The 22,449-nt window shown below is 33.0% G+C and overlaps 2 protein-coding genes across 5 annotated transcripts; both read left to right on the forward strand.

Annotated features, from left to right (window-relative positions):
- Nucleotides 1-2,599: 2,599 nt before the first annotated feature.
- Nucleotides 2,600-9,843, forward strand: LOC137811896 (GATA transcription factor 19). Of its 3 annotated transcripts, none has more exons than XR_016518707.1 (12): nucleotides 2,600-3,219; nucleotides 4,169-4,264; nucleotides 4,349-4,482; nucleotides 5,307-5,408; nucleotides 5,530-5,644; nucleotides 6,338-6,394; nucleotides 7,660-7,701; nucleotides 8,352-8,410; nucleotides 8,748-8,816; nucleotides 9,193-9,273; nucleotides 9,378-9,449; nucleotides 9,569-9,843. XR_016518707.1 is itself a non-coding variant. In XM_068613758.1 (12 exons), exons 1-12 carry the CDS (start codon nucleotides 3,016-3,018, stop codon nucleotides 9,608-9,610), a joined length of 1,083 nt encoding a protein of 360 aa, XP_068469859.1. In that variant the 5' UTR covers nucleotides 2,605-3,015; the 3' UTR covers nucleotides 9,611-9,843. The 3 variants fall into 3 exon arrangements, 2 of the variants coding, with proteins under 2 accessions (XP_068469859.1, XP_068469860.1); XM_068613758.1 differs by having other exon boundaries at nucleotides 2,605-3,219; nucleotides 8,342-8,410; XM_068613759.2 differs by lacking the exon at nucleotides 7,660-7,701 and having other exon boundaries at nucleotides 2,605-3,219; nucleotides 8,342-8,410.
- Nucleotides 9,844-12,078: 2,235 nt separating this feature from the next.
- Nucleotides 12,079-20,783, forward strand: LOC137811897 (dynamin-related protein 3A). Of its 2 annotated transcripts, none has more exons than XM_068613760.2 (20): nucleotides 12,079-12,613; nucleotides 12,720-13,002; nucleotides 13,107-13,135; nucleotides 13,223-13,324; nucleotides 13,443-13,511; nucleotides 13,585-13,644; nucleotides 13,852-13,965; nucleotides 14,092-14,140; nucleotides 14,298-14,407; nucleotides 14,499-14,591; nucleotides 14,726-14,818; nucleotides 14,898-15,035; nucleotides 16,960-17,073; nucleotides 17,190-17,285; nucleotides 17,456-17,498; nucleotides 17,650-17,795; nucleotides 17,874-18,020; nucleotides 19,482-19,534; nucleotides 19,681-19,780; nucleotides 20,363-20,783. In XM_068613760.2, the coding sequence occupies exons 1-20, from the start codon at nucleotides 12,284-12,286 to the stop codon at nucleotides 20,588-20,590; spliced, it is 2,397 nt and encodes a 798-aa protein (XP_068469861.1). In that variant the 5' UTR covers nucleotides 12,079-12,283; the 3' UTR covers nucleotides 20,591-20,783. The 2 variants fall into 2 exon arrangements, with proteins under 2 accessions (XP_068469861.1, XP_090154903.1); XM_090298777.1 differs by having other exon boundaries at nucleotides 12,148-12,613; nucleotides 13,593-13,644.
- Nucleotides 20,784-22,449: the final 1,666 nt, after the last annotated feature.

Below are 22,449 nucleotides of genomic sequence, written 5' to 3' on the forward strand. Positions count from 1 at the left end.
AGAAAATGCTTTGATTTGAATATCAGTATTTTTGGAATAGAACATACCTTGTGCAAGTAATCCTTTAATGTATGTGAGGATTCTTTGGACAACTTGATGGTGCAGTTTCGTCGGTGCTTCAACAAATTGGCTAAGGAACTATACAGGAAAGTTTATGTCTGGTCGGGTATTAACTAAGTATAGCAGTCTTCCAATGACTCTACGATATGTATTTCTGTCATGCATTGGTGCATTCTGAATGAAAAGGTTCTCATTCTTCTTGATCATAGGGGTGCTAACAGGTTTGACGCTCAGCATACCTGCATCAGACAAGATCTCGAGAGCATACTTTCTTTTGACAAATGTGGATATCACTTTTGGTTCTAGCAATCTCTAAGCCTAAGAAAAACTTCAGTTGACCGAGATCCTTTATTTTGAAAATAGAATTCAGCGAACTCTTAACCTCATTAATTTCATTTATGTTATTTCTAGTAATCAAAATGTCATTTACGTATACAAGAAGGGCTATAAAGGATGTTTTTGTTTTCTTTACAAAAAGGGAGTTATCAACCTTGGATTGATTGAAATTGATGGTGTAGAGATAGGTATTGAGTTTGTCATACCATTGTTTACTTGCCTGTTTCAGCCCATATAGAGATTTGGTTAAGCGACAAACTTGATGTGGCTTATCAGTATTTATTATGGGTGGTAATTCCATGTAGACCTCTTCTTGTAAATGTCCATGCAGAAATGCGTCGTTTACATCGAGTTGCTAAAGGTGCCAATCAAAAGCGGCAACAACAACAAGGATGACTCTAACAGTAGTGAGCCTTGCCACGGGTGAATATGTTTCCGTGTAATCTATTCCTTCATGTTGAGTGTATCCTTTAGCCACGAGCCTCACTTTATATCTCTCTATCTCTCCATTTGCTCTCTGTTTAATTTTGTACACCCACTTGCAACCGATAACAACTTTGTTTGGAGGTAGATCTGTGACTTCCCATGTTTTATTGGTCCCAAGAGCTTTTATTTCTTCCTTCATAGTCTTCATCCATTCAGGAAAGAGTTTTGCTTATTCATAACATTTTGGCTCGTTTTCTGAAGAAATAGACATGATATATTTCAGTTGTTTTTCATAAAGACCTTTGTAAGATAAGACTGAGGGAAGGGGATATCGTACCACTTTATTTTCTTCAGAACTCCCAGCATTTGAAGTTCCGATGATTTGATGGTGGTAATCTTGCAAAAAAGTTGGTGCTTTTTTTACTCTAGTGGACCGTCTTGGTTCCTCCACTTCAACATATTCTTCCGTTTTAGTGTGTTCCTTAGGCTTTTCTTGTACTGGAACGTCCCCAAAAAGATCCATGCATTCATTATCTCCTTGTAAGGTTGTCTTATCATCTTTTTCCTCCAAGTTGCAAAATAATGTTTCATAAAACACTACATTCCTGGATACAAAAATCTCCCTAGTATGAATATCTAGGACCACATAGCCCTTAATTCTTTGTTTATAGCCCAGAAAAATACATTTTTGGGCTCTTGTATCAAGCTTGCGTCTGTTCTGTTCAAGGGTGGAAGCAAAGCAAAGACATACGAAAACCTTTATATAAGAGATATCGGTATGCGATTATGCAACAATTCATATGGAGAATTATTTTGTATAACAGGAGAAGGTAAACGATTAATTAAATGTACATAATGCATGATAGCATAAGACCAAAAGATTTTGGGATACCATGTGAATCATAAAGCTCTTGCCAGCAAAATTCTTTTCCATTTATTGTATTGGTTCTTAACAAGAATGAAGAAATTTTGCAAAAAATCTTTGGTATCACTCTTACTTTTCATCAAGTATATCCATGTATATCTACTATAATCATCAACCATAATAAAAAAATATATTTGTGTACATGTATAGAAGTGAGATAAAAAATATGTTCACTGCTGGACTTACTAAGTGAAAAAGGAAGGTTACGCTAGCTACTTAGCTAAATGATAAGGAGCACAAACATGCACACTATCAAAATGTAAATTGGAATATTTTTTGTTCAGGTTTTCTAACACTTTGTTTTGTTTGAAGGGTGACCCATTAATTAGCAAATTTTTTAAAAGAAAAATTAAGTGATTCTATCACTCATTAATTTAAACAGTTAATTTACGATAAAATAAAAAAAAAATAAGATTAACAATATGTCAGATGCATCCTTATTCTTTTTAAGAGATGAAATTAAAGATTTTCTCTTACTAAGAATCACTTATTTAATTTTTCTAATACCACATATAGAAGCTCTAAAAAAATATTGTATACCTGTTTTTACTAAATTTAAAAAATGAATTATTTTTTAAATTTTTCTACAAATATTTAAAACTATTTTTTTTCTTTATTCTATCCCAAGACTTAATTTTGTTTTGTCAGAATTTTACCTATAATCAAACTTATATGAGATTTGGTTTTCTAATTTTAACTTTTTCTTTTCACATCTAATTTACATTTTTTCTTAATTGTTTAAATTAATTTTGTTACCTCTAATTTTTTTTAACAATTTGTAGAAATATGAAAAAAAAATCAGATGCATAAATGAATTCAAAATTTTATTTAAAAAAATTATACTGAGACCAAGAAGTATTGTTTGGATGGTTGCTCTAACTTCAAATTGTTATGTGCCCACACAACATAAAGCCATGTAATAGCAGAAAATAAACACACAGAATCTGAAAATGGATGATGAAATTTATGAAGTTGGTGTGTGTGTGTGTGTGTTTTTTTTGTTTCAGCAGCAGTCTGCTCTTGACTCTTTGCTTGTCTGGGTTGTGATGTGTTTGGTATACAAAACATCACTCAATCAATAATTTCCATTTCTAATATTTTTCAATTTTTTTTTTTCCTTTCCACACTCTCTCCCTTTCCTTCCAATTCTTCCTTCTCTCTATTCTCTCTCAACCCCACTCTTCTTCTTCTTCTTTCTCTCCTTTTAGGGTTTCTTCCCTAAAATTTCAAACGGGTTTTCAAAATTTTCTGCAAGTGATGCTCCAGGAATGGATATGGTGAATAATCGATGCCAAAACGGGGAAGAGCCGCAGGTGGATGTCCTCAGTTACGCCAATGGTTCCGATGAAGGGGAAGAAGCTGCAACTTGTCCGCCTGTCCATGCTTCTTCTGTTTTGCACACCAGAACCAGTGAACTTACCATTTCCTTTGAGGGCGAGGTCTATGTTTTCCCTGCTGTTACTCCACAAAAGGTTCCTTCTATTCACTCACAGCTTTTTTATTTAATTAGAACAACACCTTGTCTCTATTAGTGTGGAGAGTTGGCACTCTGTCCAGATTGAAGTGTTTGAATTTGGTTTGAGGGATCCTTTGAGGGAAAAATTAAAAGAAAACAAAAATTGTTGCAGAAGGTGGCCCAAGCAGTGGTTATTGAAATGGTTTAAGGTTTTTGCATAGGGTAAGTAGAGAGATTTCTCAATATAGTTATGGGCTTGTAGATTGTAGTTTTTTTGCTTTTCTAGGTTTCCGTGTTTGTAAGGGTATAAAAAAACAACTGAAAGGAATAGGTTTTCGTGTAATGAAATTTCTGTAATTGTATTATTGGTAATGCTCCGATATTGTCATGCATAACATAGAAGACATTATCAGAGAAGCCAAGAGAAGAATCTCAAGAGGAGTGGTTCAACACATTCATTTCTTCTCTCTCTTTCTATAACAGAAAGTTATATCTACTGCTATTTCCCTTCCAGACATAATCATTCAAATGCAAATTGGTTATTTTTAACTTTGAGCTGTTCCTGATTGTTGTCATGCTGGTTGTTTGACATCTGTTCTCTGATAGCTGTATTTTCAATTTCCTGTTTCACACTTTGTTCATTTATGTTCATTACAGTGTTGTTTCTGGCTTCTCCTTTCTGCATTGTATTGACCCATTAATTGGTTTTAATTGTTTGATTACGAAAAATTGATGATTTTCTGATATCTGACTGGCATCTATGCTCCAACTTCAATGTGGGTTTCAAACTTTTGAGATGACCACAAGTGATCACTTGTCACCACTTAGATTATTCCATTGGATTGGATGTGACTCTAGATTAATTATAATAAAAGTGCTCTACTTGTGCATATTTGCTCCACTTCTATAAAATGATTGGACAATTTTAAAAAGTTTGATAATGTCTTTTTTTGCCTGAAATACAGGTGCAGGCTGTATTATTACTGTTGGGAGGGCAGGAGATGCCCAATACCGTCCCCACCTCAAACTTTTTGTTGCAGCAAAACAGTCAAGACATTAGGGTATGTCTTCAGAAATTGTTTTTCTCTTTTATATATTTTTCTCTAACTGTTTAAAGTGTTCTAAAAATTGTTATTATATGACAGGAAATCAATGATCCTTCCCGATGTTCGAAGCTTTCCCGAAGAATTGCATCTCTCGTTAGGTTTCGTGAAAAACGAAAAGAGAGATGTTTTGAAAAGAAAATCCGATACTCATGCCGTAAAGAGGTAGCCCAGAGGTAGGTGAGGGTAGTTGGGAAGCAGAGCCATATTTTTTTTCCCCCAAAATTATTGACTCTCTTGTTTCACACTTCTTCATTTTATGTTTTGAATTGCTGTACATACATTTATAAAGTGTTGAAAAGTACATATTTCGTTATTATAGTGAATTACTTTCCCCTACGATGAAAAATACTTAAATTGTATTATCATCTCTTATTCTAGAAGCTTATCTTTCCCAGGTGATTTACACGTGATATAATTTAGTTCATTTTGATGTCAATGAGTTTCTCACCGTCATCTTTTCTCTTTTCTTTGATCTTAACATTATTGTTGCCCACTAATTTTGAATCCCTTTTATTAACAAGATGAACTAAAGATTTCAAGTGAAGTTTAAAAACCAATAATGTGATTATACAAAACTTCATTGTACTCATAAAATCCCACCAATAATGTAATTTATAAGATTAGCTTCTGATAACCTTAGAAGTTTATTTATAGTTATTCTATTTGTTAAAGGGTTTTTTGGTTAAACACAAATTTTGAGCTGACCTGATATTGAGTAAATACCTGGTTCATATATGTGCTTCACAGGTAACATTCACACCGATGCCTGTGCGCATATGCAACCATTTATGTACATTGGTGATTGACATTTTATTATGATGTCTCTGTCTTGTAAAAGCATTAGCTTTCAGACTAAGAATTAGATTTTTACTTTTGACATACTTTAATGCTTTGTTCTCTGGTTTAGGCTGATTTTCTTGGGATTGTTTTGTTTGTCTTTTAGATGATTTAGTCCGATTTACTTGGGATTGACAATATTTGGTTGGTTATCTAATAGGATGCATCGTAAGAATGGACAATTTGCATCACTGAAGGAGGATTACAAATCTCATGCTGAAAATTGGGATTCAAGCAATGGTACTCCTGACCCAGAATATAAGTGAGTTTCATAGTTGTACCTTTTGTTAAAAAGAGATGAATGCAATAACTTTTATTCTTAATCATTCATTGATTAGTTCTAATATGATTATTTGTTGTGTTGCATCTCTGCCATTGTTAAGTGAACGTAGATGCCAACATTGTGGAATTAGTGAGAAGTCTACTCCAGCCATGCGTCGGGGACCAGCAGGTCCAAGATCACTATGCAATGCCTGTGGACTTATGTGGGCTAATAAGGTAATTAATATATGTTTTAGCTTAGCTTGGGACTCATTTTTTGCCATTGATTGTTGCAAGTGTTGCTTTCCAGAATCATATATGATATATCGGTCTCCCTTTTGTAACTTTATTTTAGACTAACTGATGGCCATGTCTTAAATACTGTGTTAACTGGTATTACCTCAAATGTTAGTAAACCAATATTTTAACAAGATTTCTTTTTAACCTTTTGTCTGCTCTTAATGCCTAGACTTTCATCTCTAGTGATTTGTTAATCATTCCAAATGTGATTATCAGTTTATGGGTTCTTTAAGGTCATATTTTGTATCATTGTCGGATAAAATAAAAGGAAAATTCAAAAGCAATACTACCTTTTTGGCATCTCGGACAAGTGATAACTATTTATGAATTATAATTTGAAAGTAAGGTTTCTGTGTCAACCTGAAGAATACTTATTTATAGGATGCATAGTTTTTCTGTTTCAGCAAGAAGAATAACAATGTTCTGTCTATATTCAACATCCATTTTATCTATTGCAGTTATCAACTCATTGTTAATAGTAGTCCTGGAATTTTGAGAATGATGGTTATTTTGCATGTCTGGATTGTTGTGGCCATGAGAGGATAGTTTATTACCGTATCAACTTGAACAACTTCATGTTTCCATCTACCCAAGTACTGATCTTCATTTTCATGCCTTATTGATTTGAAGGGAACTTTGAGAGATCTGACCAAAGCAGGAAGGATTGCTTTTGAACAAAATGAACTGGTATTTTTTTATTTTTCTTATTGTCATACTTTCTCCCACTATAAATCACCAATATTTAAATATATTGTCTTAATGCTTTACCACAAAATGGATAGACAAATTCCTCCAGGGCATTGTCTATGTCACACTTTTAAAAACACTCAAGTCCTCTTTGTGTTAAAAGCAAGATGGAACTGGATCCTATTGGGCACTTGCTAGACCGTCTAAAAGCAAGATTGTAGTTTTTGCTGTCAAATTAAAATGATATTCATTGTAGATCTTCTAACCAATGCTAGACCGTCTAACCAGTGTTAGACTATCTAACACCAAAGAGATGATAGTATAGATAAGGTCACGACCCTCAACAAATCTCATAGTGAAATCAGTCAAACAATGTTTATAATCAATCTACAAGCCACAATAACAATAAAATAAAAGGGGGTTGAGATTGTTGTGCAGAAAAATAAAGTAGAGATAATAAGACATTAAAAGGAAGTAGGTTGACTCTCAGGTTTATTCGACAATGAATTCATCATTGATTTTTTTTATGATTTTCACTTTTTCAATCCTCACCTCACACAATGTCAAAATCAAACAAGTGTCAATCAAATTCAACAAAATCTTATCAACAAAACAAGCGTTCATTGATGTATTCATTATTTCACTAGTTCCAACTTCTACTTGTAAGTGTCGATCTTCTACCTCTTGAATTAAGCAAACAAGAGATTGATTAAGACTAAATGAATTAACCAAAAACTCCAATTAAAGAAAAGAAATGAATCCTCAAGAATGGTTCGAAAGACAATTCTTTTGATAGAAACCAGATTTCAACAAGAGCAACGGTAAAACACAATCTGATACAAAGAATTTAAGAATAAAACTTTCTTGAACAGAAAACTTAAAATGAATTGTGAAATCACAAGAGAATCAACCTCAAGAAGTTTAGTCTTCCATACATAGCCAAAACAAAAGGATTATAGCAAGAAAATAAAAAAGTAAGAAAACTCTAATGTTCTGTTTTTCGAATGCTGTTGTCAAGCTCTGAAGCTTGATGATTTCTCCCTTAAGCTTGTATCTTTTTATAGGTTTTTCTGTTCCAAGGATCTCGAAAATATGTTTATGTTAAAAAAAAATTCACATTTTCTCAGTTTCCAACCTTCCTGAATTCTCGGATTTTGTTTCTTTGTATCTTTTGCAGATGATTTGTTTTCAATTTTGTTTCTGAAATATAGATTTTATTCTCTTATTCTTCTTCTCCTCATATTTCATTTTCTGTTTTGATTCAGAGAAGCAATTTGAACTTTCGCATATTCGGCTCTCTCGCAGAGGTAGAAACTTCCTTCAGACCGTCTATCCTAAGAAATATTAGTCTACTACAAAACACAGAATTAATAGAAATAACATTTAAGGTCCAAATAAATCCAATTAGATGAATCTTGATTAGAACAATGGGTTTATTCATGATTACAAACTTAGAATCTATGATTAAAGCTATTAAGTGGCCATGCATGAGATGATCCAAATGGAAATATGTATTTAGTAAGGATGTGTTGCTCATGGCTAGGTAGGACAAAGTTTAGAGGAGACTTTATTTATGCATAGTTATATACACATTAAAGTAAATATTTGTTATTAGTTGGTCAGCTGTATAATATGTAAAATATAGAAACATTCTTATTTTGATACAACTGTTTTCAGAAATAATTGTTGATTAAATATGACTAGAGGTTTTAGGAGATGACAACATGAAAATTTTGACAGCAGTCAACATTATTCAACATAAATGCTATGCATATATAGCTTGTGTCTATTCCCTACTCTTTTTTGTTAGGACTACTTGCTCAAAATCTGAAGAAATAATTTATTCTGTAATTTTGCTCCTAGTGGTCTCAAATTTGTACTTTCAGATGAGTTTTGCTCAAAAAGATGCTGGAATTTCAAATCTAACAATATTGTCTATATTCTAAGGATACTTCAGCTGATATAAAGCCTTCAAAAGCAGAAGCAGAACATTCTTGTGCCAAGCAGGACAAAGAGGTATTTATGTTGGAATTTTCTTTATCAAATTAATAAAAACTTCATTTTGTTTATCTATAACTGTTTCTTTAACTCTCTTTTTGACATTAGTGGTCTCCTTCCTTGTTACCAAACTTTGACAAAGGGTTGTAAAACTGCATGAAAACCCTTCATATTTTTAATATCAGTATATTGTTTTCTGAGGATCCATACAGGGATTTTTTTTTTCTCAAATTTGTGCTTGCTGATTTATCAATTAGTTGACTTTTGAGTACTGTTTGCATGACGAAACATGGATCCTCATGCTAATACTGTTTCCTTGGCTGTGGATTTGTAATTTTTATTTTTAATTTATCAGGGAAGCCCTCATGAAACAAAGCCTGTGCAAATGGATTCCAGACGGTCACCCGAGAAAACAAATGAGCAGGTTTTATCTATTTGTCTGTTCACTTTAATTTATTTATTTACATTTTCTATATAATTTAATGGAACTCAATTTTGCTCAATCTATGATGAAGAAATTTGTCCTATTTGCTTATATGAGATTATGCAATTTACTTTCATTAAATAGATTATGCAAAATTTGACAACTTAATTAACTTTTAGTTTAGTCCCTACTAAAATTGTGTTTTAGGTCTGGTGTGGATAACGATACATTTTTTTTATGTCATAGTCCTTTGGTGTGTTTATTGTAGCTTATATGACATTTTGATTTTGGAACTCGGGGTATTATTTCAAGAATATACCTTAAAAGTTTTTCAGCTTTTGAATATTGTCCTTCAATTTAATTTTATGATCTACAGTTTATCGTCGGAACTGCTGAATCAGTTACTGACAACTTGCCCATCCAAGTGGAGAATCATGCTCTTAGTCTGCATGGGCAGGTGTATTCCTTTTTCTTTCCCTAATCAACCAAGAGGTATCCTTTGAGATGGTTAAGTCGTGTTGAGATGATAGGAACTCATTGGACAATTGGTATGATTTACAGGATACTACTCTTGAGGATCTTGCTGATGCTTCTGGGACCGAGTTTGAGATTCCCGCAGGTTTTGATGAACAGGTATATGTTAAAGCTGATTGATTTGTCACCATTCCTGAAATATATAGGAGCTAAGCCATCCGATCCTTCCTCTACCCTTTATCTATATTAGCTTTACTAATAGTTCACGATACACACAGGTTGACATCGATGATTCCAACATGAGGACATATTGGCTGTGAACAAGAGATATTTCTGTCCTCAATCAGCAGGTTTGTTCCCAATGGAAACGCATATGCACTGCTGCTTCGACTAACATTGGACTTCTAGGAATAGTTTATGTTTTATAGACAAACTATTTCTGGAAGCACTGTGAATTATATGATTGTAGACTTACAATTCTCATACATGAGTTCCTGTAAATCCCTTTGGGACCAGATTTGGTTTATATATAATGTGAATAGTTTTTTTTTTACCTTCTGCGGTATTCAACTTTGATTTTGTATTCTTTTGTGGTAACGCAAATAAAAGGTATAATTAGATGGGAGATTGAATATGAGCATTCAACAAATTCCTAGTTACATAAGATTCACACCTCATTACGTTTGTCCACATGAAATGAGCACATAAAAAATGAGAATAAGCTAAACACTGCGAAATAATAAAAAAGGAAGTCTTTGGGCTGTGAATTTTTAAAATTTATTTTTGGTTGTACACTTCATGGTATTACATCATTTTAATTGCTTTAAGCAACTTGATTATTTTAAGATAATAAGTGTAAAAAGTTTGTTGGGTCTAAATGGATTTTATACAATTTTCTTTTACATTTTGGTTCTTGTTTTTATTTTAATCTCTGTAATGTATTCAGTTTTGTGTTTAGCTTTTATAATATTTTATTAATTTTGAATTGGATTTTGCAAAATTTGAAAAGAAGTAAACAAATTATTCACATGTGACAAGAAACTTTATAAATATCATAGGAGACAGCTTCCCATTGGTGTTGTACTTAAAATTGCGTGGGATTCAAAATAAACAAAAGGTTGAACTGCAGAAATACATGTCATCGTCCTTCACAGCCTAAGAAACCAATAATCATATATGGTTGTTTCTTACAGGACCTCCATAGCTTCCCATATGTGAGGGGAAAAAATTATTTTTTCTTTAAAAAATACATTATGAATTCTATAATCTTCAAAGATATTTTTAAATTTAAAAATACTTTCTGAGTTCTACCATCTGAATATACCTTCTGAATTTTCATAATGATTTTTAAAAAAAAAAATTATTATAGATTATAGAATTCAAAATATATTCTCAATTTATAATATCTTATGAGATTTATAATCAGAATTTTTTTCTAAAATAAAAAACATCAATAAAATAAAGGATATTTTTTATATTTTAAGAAGTATGGGTGTGAAAAGAAAATATACATGAAGAAAATGCCTCGTATACTGAGGGGATGAAACAATAAAGGTAAGTTTGTAACTTTGATACCATGAAGAATAGGTTGGGTGGGAAAGTAGAGCTTCTCTTGCACTTTGCTTAACTAACATCCACAGTTAGATCTCTCATATAAAAATTATGTGCTCACAGTTTTATTCAATTATGCTTTCCCCCAAAATTTAGGAGAAAGATGATTTGAATATTTTTAATTTATTTTTAGTTCCTTAAATTTGAAATAATTTTGATGTTAGTCTCTCAATTTAAAATTTGTTGCTTTTAATTTCTTAAATTTATGAAATTTTGTTTCTCAACTTTATCTTAAGGACTAAAAAAGTATGTATGTTCTTCTCTCTTTAGTCCTTCAAATTCATTATGGACTAAAAAAATTTAAGTTGGAGGATTACAACCAAAATTACTCTAAATTTGAGGAATTAAATCAGAAGATCAAAACTAAATTTACTTTAAATAAACATTACATTTCAAATACGAAACAATTAAAAAATTGTTTTAATTTCTTAAATTGAGTATTTAGTAGCTATATGTCGCATCGAGGGATTAAAATTCAAAATGGATGTGTTGGGCAGTTGTGTACAAGCTAAGAGCATCTTTAATTAGATATGATTCACTTGCTTAAACTTTAGATTTAGCAAGCAAGCAATTAACAAAACTTAAGGTGTTCAATGGATAAGGTATCCAATTCCCAATACAAAATATATTCTCAATCAACTACATTTAGCCAAAATCTTTTCCAAATTCAATATGAAATTTGGTTATTGGAAAACCCAAATACAAGAACTAGATAGTTATAAAATAACAGTCACTTATTCTTTTGGACAATATGAATGGAATGCAATGCAATGTCCTTTGATATTAAAAATACTCCTTCTAAATTTTAAAATATTATGAATGATATTTTCAATCCTTATTCAAATTTTTTCATTGTTTTTATTGATGATGTGCTTATCTTTTCTCATTCTATTGATCAACATTTCAAACACAAAGATAGTTTTGTTAATATTATCAAAAGAAATGGTTGCTAGTGAACACTAACTCCTATATATTGAATTTGCTACCAAACCAAATTATTGATTAAACCCAACTACAAAGGTTATTAAGATGTCTCAATTATTTTATTGATTTCATCCCAAATTTAATCAACATCATTTTCTTTCAATAATATATTTTTCTTTTCATTTTCAATATTATGTATACTACCACCTCTCTATAATTTTTTTTCTTTAATGCTTACATTTTAATTTTTTTTGTACATTTTGTAATCCTTAATTTTTTGTTCAATATTATGTATACTATGAAGTGAAAAATAGAAGCATTTGATTTCCCAGGCGCCACCTTGATCGGCCAGAAAATTCACCTCTCCTGCAAACACCGCTCACAACTCATTATTTCCCTCTCACAAAGGTTAGTTAGGTTGCTGCTTAGTATTCCAATATTGGAAACCCTTACTGCCGATGGCGGCGAGCGCCGCCGCCTCTCCTCTGGGTTCGTCGGTCATTTCGCTGGTGAACAGGCTTCAGGACATTTTCAGCCGCGTCGGGAGCCACTCCGCCATCGACCTCCCTCAGGTGGCGGTGGTCGGCAGCCAGAGCAGCGGCAAGTCCAGCGTCCTCGAAGCCCTCGTCGGCCGCGACTTCCTCCCACGTGGCAATGACATCTGCACGCGCCGCCCCCTCGTTCTCCAACTTGTTCAAGTCAAACCCTCTCAGGACGAGTTCGGCGAGTTCCTCCACTTGCCTGGCCGCAAGTTCCACGATTTCTCCCAAATTCGCTACGAAATTCAGGTTCACTTTGAATTTCAATTGAATTCGAATTTGATTTTTCCAGAATGGATCACTCAAGTATCACTGTTTTGTTTGTGTGTGTGTTTTTTTTTCCTTTCTTGCGTAGGCTGAAACTGATAGGGAAGCTGGAGGGAATAAAGATGTATCTGATAAACAGATTCGTCTGAAGATTTTTTCGCCGAATGTTCTAGACATCACGCTCGTGGACCTCCCTGGCCTCACCAAGGTTCCCGTTGGTGACCAGCCTTCAGATATCGAGGCTCGAATTAGAACCATGATCATGTCTTATATCAAAACTCCAACCTGTCTTATTCTCGCGGTTACGCCGGCGAACTCCGATTTGGCTAATTCAGATGCTCTTCAGATGGCGGCAATAGCCGATCCTGATGGTGGCCTTTTTGTTCCTTGAGCCTAAAGTGATGATCATTTTGTGTCTCTTTGACTGTTGGTGGTGATTGGAAATTTTTTCTTTTGCCTTTCTTTTGTATTGCAGGGAACAGGACGATTGGTGTCATCACCAAGGTATAGTATAATCTATAAATGTGGCTGTGCCTGTTAGTTTCTGTGCACTGACTAGTGTGGGGGTGTGCTGTATTGGCTGGGTTCTAGTTGGATATCATGGACAGAGGCACTGATGCACGAAATCTGTTGCTAGGAAAAGTTGTTCCCCTACGACTTGGTTATGTGGGTGTTGTGAATCGGTGTCAAGAGGTAATGTGTTATCCTCCCAAGTCATTGCTGATGAATATGCGCTTGTGAATTGGTTGACTTGCCTGTTGTTTGACATGCAATGCTGAAATTTAGTTTTTTTGTTTTCATATCAAATTAGGACATTTTAATGAACCGAAGTATAAAGGATGCTCTTGTTGCTGAAGAGAAGTTTTTCCGCAGTCGTCCTGTAATGAATTACCTTTGCTATGTACTATTCAACCTGTCACGTCTATATACTGATTTAATTTATGTTATTCAAGATATACAGTGGCCTAGCAGATAGTTGTGGTGTTTCTCAATTGGCAAAGAAGTTGAACAAGGTAAAGAATTTGCTCTGTTGAAAACAAAAATTGGCTTTTAATATTAATTTTACTTATCTCAAATGCTGGCTTTATTTACCTTTTCTGCTACCTTATACATTTAAAAGTTCTAATTCCCTGGAAGTTCTAATTATTATGAATTCTTATAGGATTCCAGTTCCTGTACTTAAGCATGTCTTATGCTATTTGCTTGTATATCTCCTACAGATTCTTGCGCAACATATCAAGGCCTTATTACCAGGGCTGAGAGCACATATCAGCGCTTCCCTAGTCACTCTTGCGAAGGAACATGCAAGCTATGGAGAAATCACAGAGTCCAAGGCATGTGTCCCTATGACTTACCAACTTAAAAGTTGTACTGTATAACTTTTTGTAATAAAAAGTGATTCGTTTCTACTCTTGCTGGCCATTTACCTGATTTTATCCTTGATTCTTGATCTCCTATAGGCTGGACAGGGTGCTCTTATCCTCAATATTCTTTCAAAATACTGTGATGGTACTTAATTATCCCTATTTTCTGATTTCTTATCTCGTCAACTTTTACATCTGTTAATTAATTCCATTTTTTTCGTATATGTTCATTGGTATTCCACTTATAACTACACCTTTCAATTTTGATCATGCCATATTATTTTTTTGCTTGTTGAAAACAGCATTCTCCTCCATGGTAGAGGGAAAGAATGAGGGGATGTTTACATCCGAGCTCTTTGGGGGTGCACGAATTCAATACATTTTTCAATCTATCTTTGTGAGGAGCTTAGAGGTATACATATATAATGGTCGTGTTGCTCCAGCCATTTCTTCATAGCTAGCTCCACAGACTTATTATAATGCAATTAAATGTTATCTAACAGGAGGTGGATCCATGTGAAGATTTGACAGATGACAATATTCGCACAGCCATACAGAATGCAACTGGACCTAAATCTGCACTCTTTGTTCCAGAGGTAGGTTTTGTCACGCTCTTATGCAAACACAATTATGATATTTTCATAGTTGAACCCATATTCTTATCCTATCAAATGTGTAATTTTTTGGCCAACTGAAAAGAAATCTTTATCTATTATTTCCATGTAATTAGGTCCCATTTGAAGTTCTTGTGCGAAGGCAGATATCTCGGCTATTGGATCCAAGTCTTCAGTGCGCTAGGTTTATATACGATGAGTTGGTTAAAGTAAGGTTTTATCTCTTGCTATTCTGCTTCTTTGCTTCAATACCATACAGACATAATCTAAATTAAAATCTCTTCTCAGATCAGTCATCGCAGCATGGTAACTGAATTGCAGCGGTTCCCTTTCTTGAGAAAGTGCATGGATGAAGTTATTGGGAGCTTTTTACAAGAAGGCCTACAACCTTCAGAGACTATGATAACACACGTCATAGAAATGGAGGTACACTTAAATCTGATTTATTTGATAATTTTTTATGTAGAAATGTTTACTTGCTCTGCCAATTGCAATTATTTTAAGTACATGCTGAAAAATGTAGTTGGCTGCTAGGGTTATGGAGTCTAAACTTGGCTGCACAAAACAAATCCTACAAAAATAATAGTTATCTATCCTAGTCACTTCGGAGTGGCTGTCTCCCAAAATGCTTTTGTAGGATAGCAGGATGACCACTATTATGAAGATTACAGATACATGACCAACACTTTTAAGAGAAATAAGAACATAAGAATGAACCAAAAATAATGAGGAATTATACCAAGGGAGGTGGATAAAAGAATAAAGACAGACAAATTAGGGAAATTTGAAGAAAGAACACACCAAAATATAAAAAAGAACAAACGCTTGTGAGCTATGGATCTTATGATACCTAATGTGAAGAAATTGAAGGACGAAAGGCAGAACAATGAACAAGCTTCCTAAACACCTAGAAGTAGTGATATTGTAATAATATATTGGGTTGATCAAAATCAGAAAACGCTGGGTCTGTGGCTGCAAATGAAATAGAGGTTATACTTACTATTTTTCATCCAAACAGAGGTCATCAAACTTTAAGTTGTGTTAAGACAACCTTTATCTATGTTTCAGGTGTAAAAAGAGGTCAAATCACAAAATATCCAAAATATTAGGTTTGATAGGTCAAATTTTTTTTGGGAGGGGGATTTTTAAAGATCCAACATTGACTAGATATATGGCCAAATTATAATATACGAGTGGGAGCAAATATAACATTACAAGCTGATTTTATGAGATTGAGTTAAACTTAGTTGATTTTATGAAATGGAGTTAACCTTAAAAGCTACTTTCTAAGATGGTATCAAAGCTTATTTTAATGAGATTTGTTGAGTCTATCGTGCCACTTGTTATTGGGTTATTGTTGGATCACCCTCAAATATATAGTCTCATGCTTGAGATTGCTAGTCCTTATTGTGTGAGGTATGTTGGAGATTCTAGATCAACTAGAAATATGACTACATTATAATATATAAACTAGTGTAAATCTCACATTTCAAACTGGGTGAGGTTATCCAGTTTTTAAGAGGTGGTTGTAAAAAATGGGGTCTTTACCTCTGAAAGAGAGTGACACACACACATCATGGCTGCAACTACCATGACAAAAAATTCTCCACAATTTAAGCCTTGTGGCAGCACTGTGCCACTCTGCTGCTATATTGTGTTATTTGCTACCTTGTTGATGTTAAATTACATTGAAAGCTAATGTTGGAATTTAGCTCTGCATACTATGAAATCTTCCATAATTTATGGGAAAATTGTGCTTTTCTTGTGATCTCTCAAGTTTTTAAATTCATCTTCCTTGTTCTTTTAATAAAGTGATTTAATTTCTTATTTTATTTTATTTTATAGCTAGCATGTTAACTAAAACGTAAACAAAATAAAATTATGAAGATTAAAAGTTAAACTTTTAAAATATAAAAATTAAAGAATTTTTTTAAGCAAAAAATTAAAGAATTTTTTTAAGCAAAAAATTAAAGAATTTTTTTAAGCAAAAAACTGAAGGATTTGATTATCTTTAAAATATACAAATACAAAAAATTATACTTTTCACCCTGTAATATTAAATATAAAAAATTTATACTTTTATTTTATGAGAACATTGTTTAAAAATATAAAATACATAAATTGTTTTAAATATATGGATTAATTTATTAACTTATTTATCATATATATATATATAATTGGCTATGTCATTGCATCACTCACTATGCTAATTGTCATCCCAGGGATGCTTATACTATATATTTTTTCAACATACTAAGACTTTGTTTATTAATGTCAATAGTGACGTCAATCTATCAAATGAAACTTCAATTCCTTGTTCATGATTTGTTATTCAAACTACAATTTACAGATGGACTACATAAACACTTCCCACCCAAATTTTATTGGTGGAAGTAAGGCAATCGAAGCTGCAGTGCAACAGACCAGGTCTTCTAGAGTTGCTTTACCAGTTTCTAGGGTGAAGGTGTGCATATTATGTCTTCTCATCCAATTATATGCTCTGTTTTTCATGCTAGATGTGAATACTAGTTGATGCTGTTCTATTTTTTGTTTTAAAATTCTCTTCTTAATTTCAAATAGGATGCGGTGGAATCCGATAAGGGACCAGCTTCTGATAAAAGTGGGAAGTCTCGATCTATTTTTGCAGGACATGCAAATGGAGTAGAGGTTGATAAGGTATTTATGTAATTTTATCCTGTGTAGTTGACTAGACTTTTTCTAATACATATACATGTATATTTCACTGCAGTTAATACTTCAGAGAAATTAAAAACAAGGGATATTTTATTATTATCTTGTTCTGTTCTTTTCAACCATTATAAGGAGTTTTTCTTTAAAAAAACCAGGGTATTCGTGTTGCATCGGATGTTGAGGAAGTTGTGGCATCTGGTAAATTGTTTTCTATTTAATGTTTGTTGAGGCATGTATTTTATTATGTGCTTTCTTCTTGGTTGTCTTCAATCAAGTGTCTTTGATGTATCAAACACAGTCATTTGTATTATACATTATAAATTCTTTAATGCATGATATTTTATCCCAGGAACCATTGGTGGATCTAGGTGGGGGATTTCACTCTTTTTTAGTGCAGGTTATAATCGTGTGTCCACAAAGGAAAATACTGCTAGTAAACCACATACTGAACCAGTCCATAATGCGCAGTCATTCTCTTTGATTCATTTGAGAGAGGTATTGGTTGACACCTTTGCTAGCTGGTTCAATATGTCCTGTGGGTATATATATATTTATGTACTTTGGTTTTTGCAGCCCCCTTCTGTCTTGAGGCCATTGGAGAGCAATTCAGATACAGAAACTGTTGAAATCACAGTAACAAAGTTGCTTGTGAAATCATACTATGACATTGTCAGAAAGAATGTTGAAGATCTTGTCCCCAAAGCAATTATGCACTTCTTGGTTTGTTATATTCTTTTTCTAGGCTTTGCAAAATCGTTTTTTAATTAGATGTTGCACATGATGAATACAAGACAAGTAATCTGCTTTCAATTTTCAAATTGAATGGCTTTTTTGTGGTTGCAAATATATATATTTCCGTTTCCTGATCTGCTCTGTAATCTTAGTAAATGAAAATATACATAGATCTGATGCATATCTTCTCTCATTGGAAATAGAGTGCGACAGATAGTTTTAAAACCCACTAGTTATTTTTGCCTAATGCTCACAGGTCACAGGTGTTTCTTTTTCATGTATAGAAGTGATATCAATTATTTGAAATTTAAGTGATTGATGAAGTTTCAGATTAGTCTCATAAGCAAAAAATGTAATGTTGTCTCCGCTACTGCAAGGTTTTGGGTATATAGATGTTGTGTCAAGCCTCTATTGTGATTTTCTCTCACTGGCTAATGTTAATGGTATTACGAGATATTTTCTAGTTTTTTTGTACTCCCCTCAATTTAAAGCTTACTAAGCCTCTAAGCTCATTGCAATTAATCACACCGAAAAGATAGCAAACTAAAAATGTAACACATGACAAAGTCTGATAGTTTAGGTGGGTCTACTCCATTTAAGATTGGAGATGGGGCCTGATTGCATCTTTGGTACTCAAAAAGACAGGGCTAGACATCTTAAGGGACAGATAAAACTTACGTGAGTTGTAGCCAATACAAGTCAGAAAGTACACCATCAAAATGATCATTGATGGCAAGAAAGGTCACCACTGCTTTGATTGTTAATAGACTGCTAACTGATTTTTAAATAGGATAATAGTAGATAATTTTTTATTCCTGCTCATCCTCATTGCAAACATGCCAAACTTGACACCAAGAATTTACCAAATTACTGAACACGGTCATGGGATGATAGTGAAACTATGTGGGATGGACCTGTGCTAGAACACCAATTGATAGGGACACATCATATTTACAAAAGTTTCTTACACAGTATTTTCTGCCCACAAACTACAACTAACAACACATTTGTCTAATTACACACCCTACTATTAGATATAATCCAAACACATAACTGTCAGCAATTATTTTCTAGGGATAACTGCCACCATGAAGTTTGGCTGCCAGACAGTAATTTTTAGGTAATTCTTGTCATTTTCACCATTTCGCAAAGGTACAATGTGATGTCTCTTCCATTGCAGTCGGGCAGTGCTGCAATGCTCTACCACTGTAATGTGTTATCAACTAAAGTCTTGATACTGATCAAATAAAGAAACGAATAAGGAAATGTATGAAATGTGAAAACTGCTTCTAAGTTATTATTTAAGATATGCTCTACAAATAGTTTGTACAACAAGGATATTTGTGACACTGAAACTTTTCTTATATTCTAACTGTTAACATTCATTATATCTTACTATATTATCTATAATTTGAGCATATTTAAATTGTTCATGCTTTTCATAACTAGGTAAACAACACAAAGAGAGAACTGCACAATGTCTTTATTGAAAAACTTTACAGGTATTGTGTTGTGGTTATAGCATACTGATTCATATTTTTTTTCTGGAATTTATATGTGTGTGTGTGTGTGTGTGTGTATATATATATATATATATATTGTCTGATGTGGCTTGCTTATTGTTCTATGTATGTTACATTTAAACCAGGGAGGATCTGTTTGAAGAGATGTTGCAGGAACCCGATGAGATAGCCAAGAAAAGAAAACACTGTCGAGAACTTCTCCGAGCTTATCAACAGGCTTTTAAAGTGAGTGTTTATAATGCTTTAATCAGGATTGTCCTACTGAAGTTCTGTATTATTTATGACAGTTGGTTCTCCTTTAAAGGTTGTTGTACGTGATTACCTGTGGAAATGATCATCTGCATCTTTGGTGCTCACATCGGTCTACTAAAAAATGGCCGCCTTCGGTTATAAAACTCACTTTATGCGTGGGGTCAGATCCATTTTGTGTGTCGTCTGTACTCTGTAGTAGGAAGTCTTGACATTTATTTATTTGCAAAGGGCAACAATTTGGTTCTCTTTGATCCTAGTAGCTGGCTATTGATGTTTTTCACCTGGGAAAAATGTGTTAATTGGCTTTTTGTTATAGTTTCTCTTCGAAACCTTGATTCTGTGAATAATTAAGCTGGCATGCACTAGGGTTGTAACACGATGCTGTCAACATGCATTCATTTGGTCCATCATTGCAGCAGAATTAATTTCTTTCTCATGATATTCAGATGTATATATTGTCGAAAGATTTGTTTATTTTATCTTGAAATCCTTGAGCTTATCTACATTGGTTGCAAATATGGTTGGTCTCTGATTATACTCTTTCCTTTTCAACAGGACTTAGACGAACTACCTCTTGAAGCTGAAACAGTTGAAAGGGGATACGGTTTGCCTGAAACTGCTACTGACTTACCTATAATTCGTGGATTGCCAACATCATCTCTTTCTTCTACTGGCAGTTCGGGAGACTATTATGAAGCTTCTCCCAAGAACACAGAATCTATAAGGTCTTCACATTCTGGGGAACTCCAATCACCATGGCATGAGAATATGGATTCCAATTGAAATGGAGGGCCATACACGTCAGATGATGAATGAACTCCCTGATTATACTTGTCAGTCCAAGATATTAGGCGCAGTGTTTTAATTAGTTTGTTTGTGCTTATGCAATTTTTGAGGTTTGGAACTCTCCTGGAATGCATTCAATTACTATTCCCATTAAAATGCTCCTCAGTGTTGGCTGGAGCATTTTTTTTTTAAGTTCCCTTTTGTTCTCATATAGCGTTATCGTTTTTTAACAAGACTCGGTAAAGAATAACAGGGCCATTCTTCGTATATTGACGTTGAGCCTCCATAAAAATTAAATTTTCAATTTTACTCTTCAAATATATATATTCTGGATTTACTAATCTGGACTACCTGGAATATACAATCAATAATCCAAAATGTATATTTTATGAATTTTTAAATTTTTTATTTACTCTTTTAAGTTGTGTAATACAAAACTGATTTTCTTAATACAAATTTTATGTTTTTTTAAAACAAAATAGATTTTTAATACATAATTATAATTATTTTTCATACAAAAATTATTTTGTAATATAAAATTGATTTTATTAATAATAATATTTTCATAAATTAATAATAACAATAAGTACAATATTCTCATAAATTAAAGTTTATATACAATATATTTTTTAACTTAAAGAATGGAAAAACTAAGTATATAATAAAATATCAAAGAACTTTCTTGTATACAACATGGGGATGTGTTGGTCTTCATCATTTGTGATGTTACGAATTAGTTGTAGTGCACTTTAGATTGTCTTTCATGCAAAGTATCTTCAAAAAAATATGTTTACAGTTAATATACATTGTAGGATCTTAAAAAAATATGTTTATAGTTAATATACATTGTAGGATTTCGATAATACTTATGAATACTAAAATGACATAGTTATTGAATATATTAAAATAAATAATAAATAAAATTAGATAAATTATTTATTCGATAAACAGGTTCATGTGTATTATCATCGGGATTATGTAGCTTATGATGTAGTGATACAAACGATCAATTTTCTTTTGTTCTCATGATGTATGTATGAATGTGACATATATTTGAATCATTCTATATATTTGAATATACATGTAGATGATTGTGTAGTTAGTGTTGCACCTGTAATAAGGTGTTCAACCGTCTCCTCATACTTGTATTTCAAGGCAAAAAGCGTATCTTGAGAACATAGATATTAACTCAAACAACTTATTAGAATTCTCACACCAACATGAATGATGTCATCTAACTGAAAGTGCACAATGCCAATTATGCATATATGGCCTTCGATCACATATCATATTGATTGAAGGTGAACATCTTGAGACATGGAATTCATATTCCTCTTTCTCATCACTGAAAAGTTCATATATTCAATCTTGTTACAATTTGAACAATTCATATATTTGAATGACTATAAATTTGTTATACAAATAATGTATATTATTTATCCATAAAAGTGTCACATAACTATCCAACTATTTTGTCTTTGTAAAGTATGCATCCCTTAGTTAGTCATACATGTGGCTGAATACGACAACAACCTATTAGTACCTATCACACATACACAAATTGTTGAATAGCTGCAAGTACGACATGCTAATAAATTTCGTACTTTTATCTGTAAAGATTGTGCATCCCATAAGATACAATAAATAAGATCAAGCTTCATACTTCCATCTTAGGTGGATGTAATGACATATATCCTAAACAATGTTGGTGTTGATCCAATGACATATATCCACAAAATTGTCCAAGACTAGGGACATGTAGCAATGCATACACAATTTAATGTGACGGTCATCACACCAACAGGAAGGTGGAAATCATTGGTGTCTCGGTGCCACCTTTCCACAAAGACTTATAT

Source organism: Phaseolus vulgaris, chromosome 2 (assembly GCF_051622355.1).
Source record: "Phaseolus vulgaris cultivar YP4 chromosome 2, ASM5162235v1, whole genome shotgun sequence".
In the NCBI taxonomy this organism is placed as follows: Eukaryota; Viridiplantae; Streptophyta; class Magnoliopsida; order Fabales; family Fabaceae; genus Phaseolus; species Phaseolus vulgaris.

Bases quoted from the DNA above. Each gene is read 5' to 3' on its own strand.
- LOC137811896 (XM_068613758.1), top strand. From the start codon at position 3,016: ATGGATATGGTGAATAATCGATGCCAAAACGGGGAAGAGCCGCAGGTG. The intron at 9,274-9,377 runs GTGTATTCCTTT...TATGATTTACAG, and splicing joins CTCTTAGTCTGCATGGGCAG to GATACTACTCTTGAGGATCT. The intron at 9,450-9,568 runs GTATATGTTAAA...CGATACACACAG, and splicing joins CCGCAGGTTTTGATGAACAG to GTTGACATCGATGATTCCAA.
- LOC137811897 (XM_068613760.2), top strand. From the start codon at position 12,284: ATGGCGGCGAGCGCCGCCGCCTCTCCTCTGGGTTCGTCGGTCATTTCG. The intron at 14,592-14,725 runs GTAGGTTTTGTC...CCATGTAATTAG, and splicing joins CTGCACTCTTTGTTCCAGAG to GTCCCATTTGAAGTTCTTGT. The intron at 17,499-17,649 runs GTAAATTGTTTT...ATTTTATCCCAG, and splicing joins TGAGGAAGTTGTGGCATCTG to GAACCATTGGTGGATCTAGG.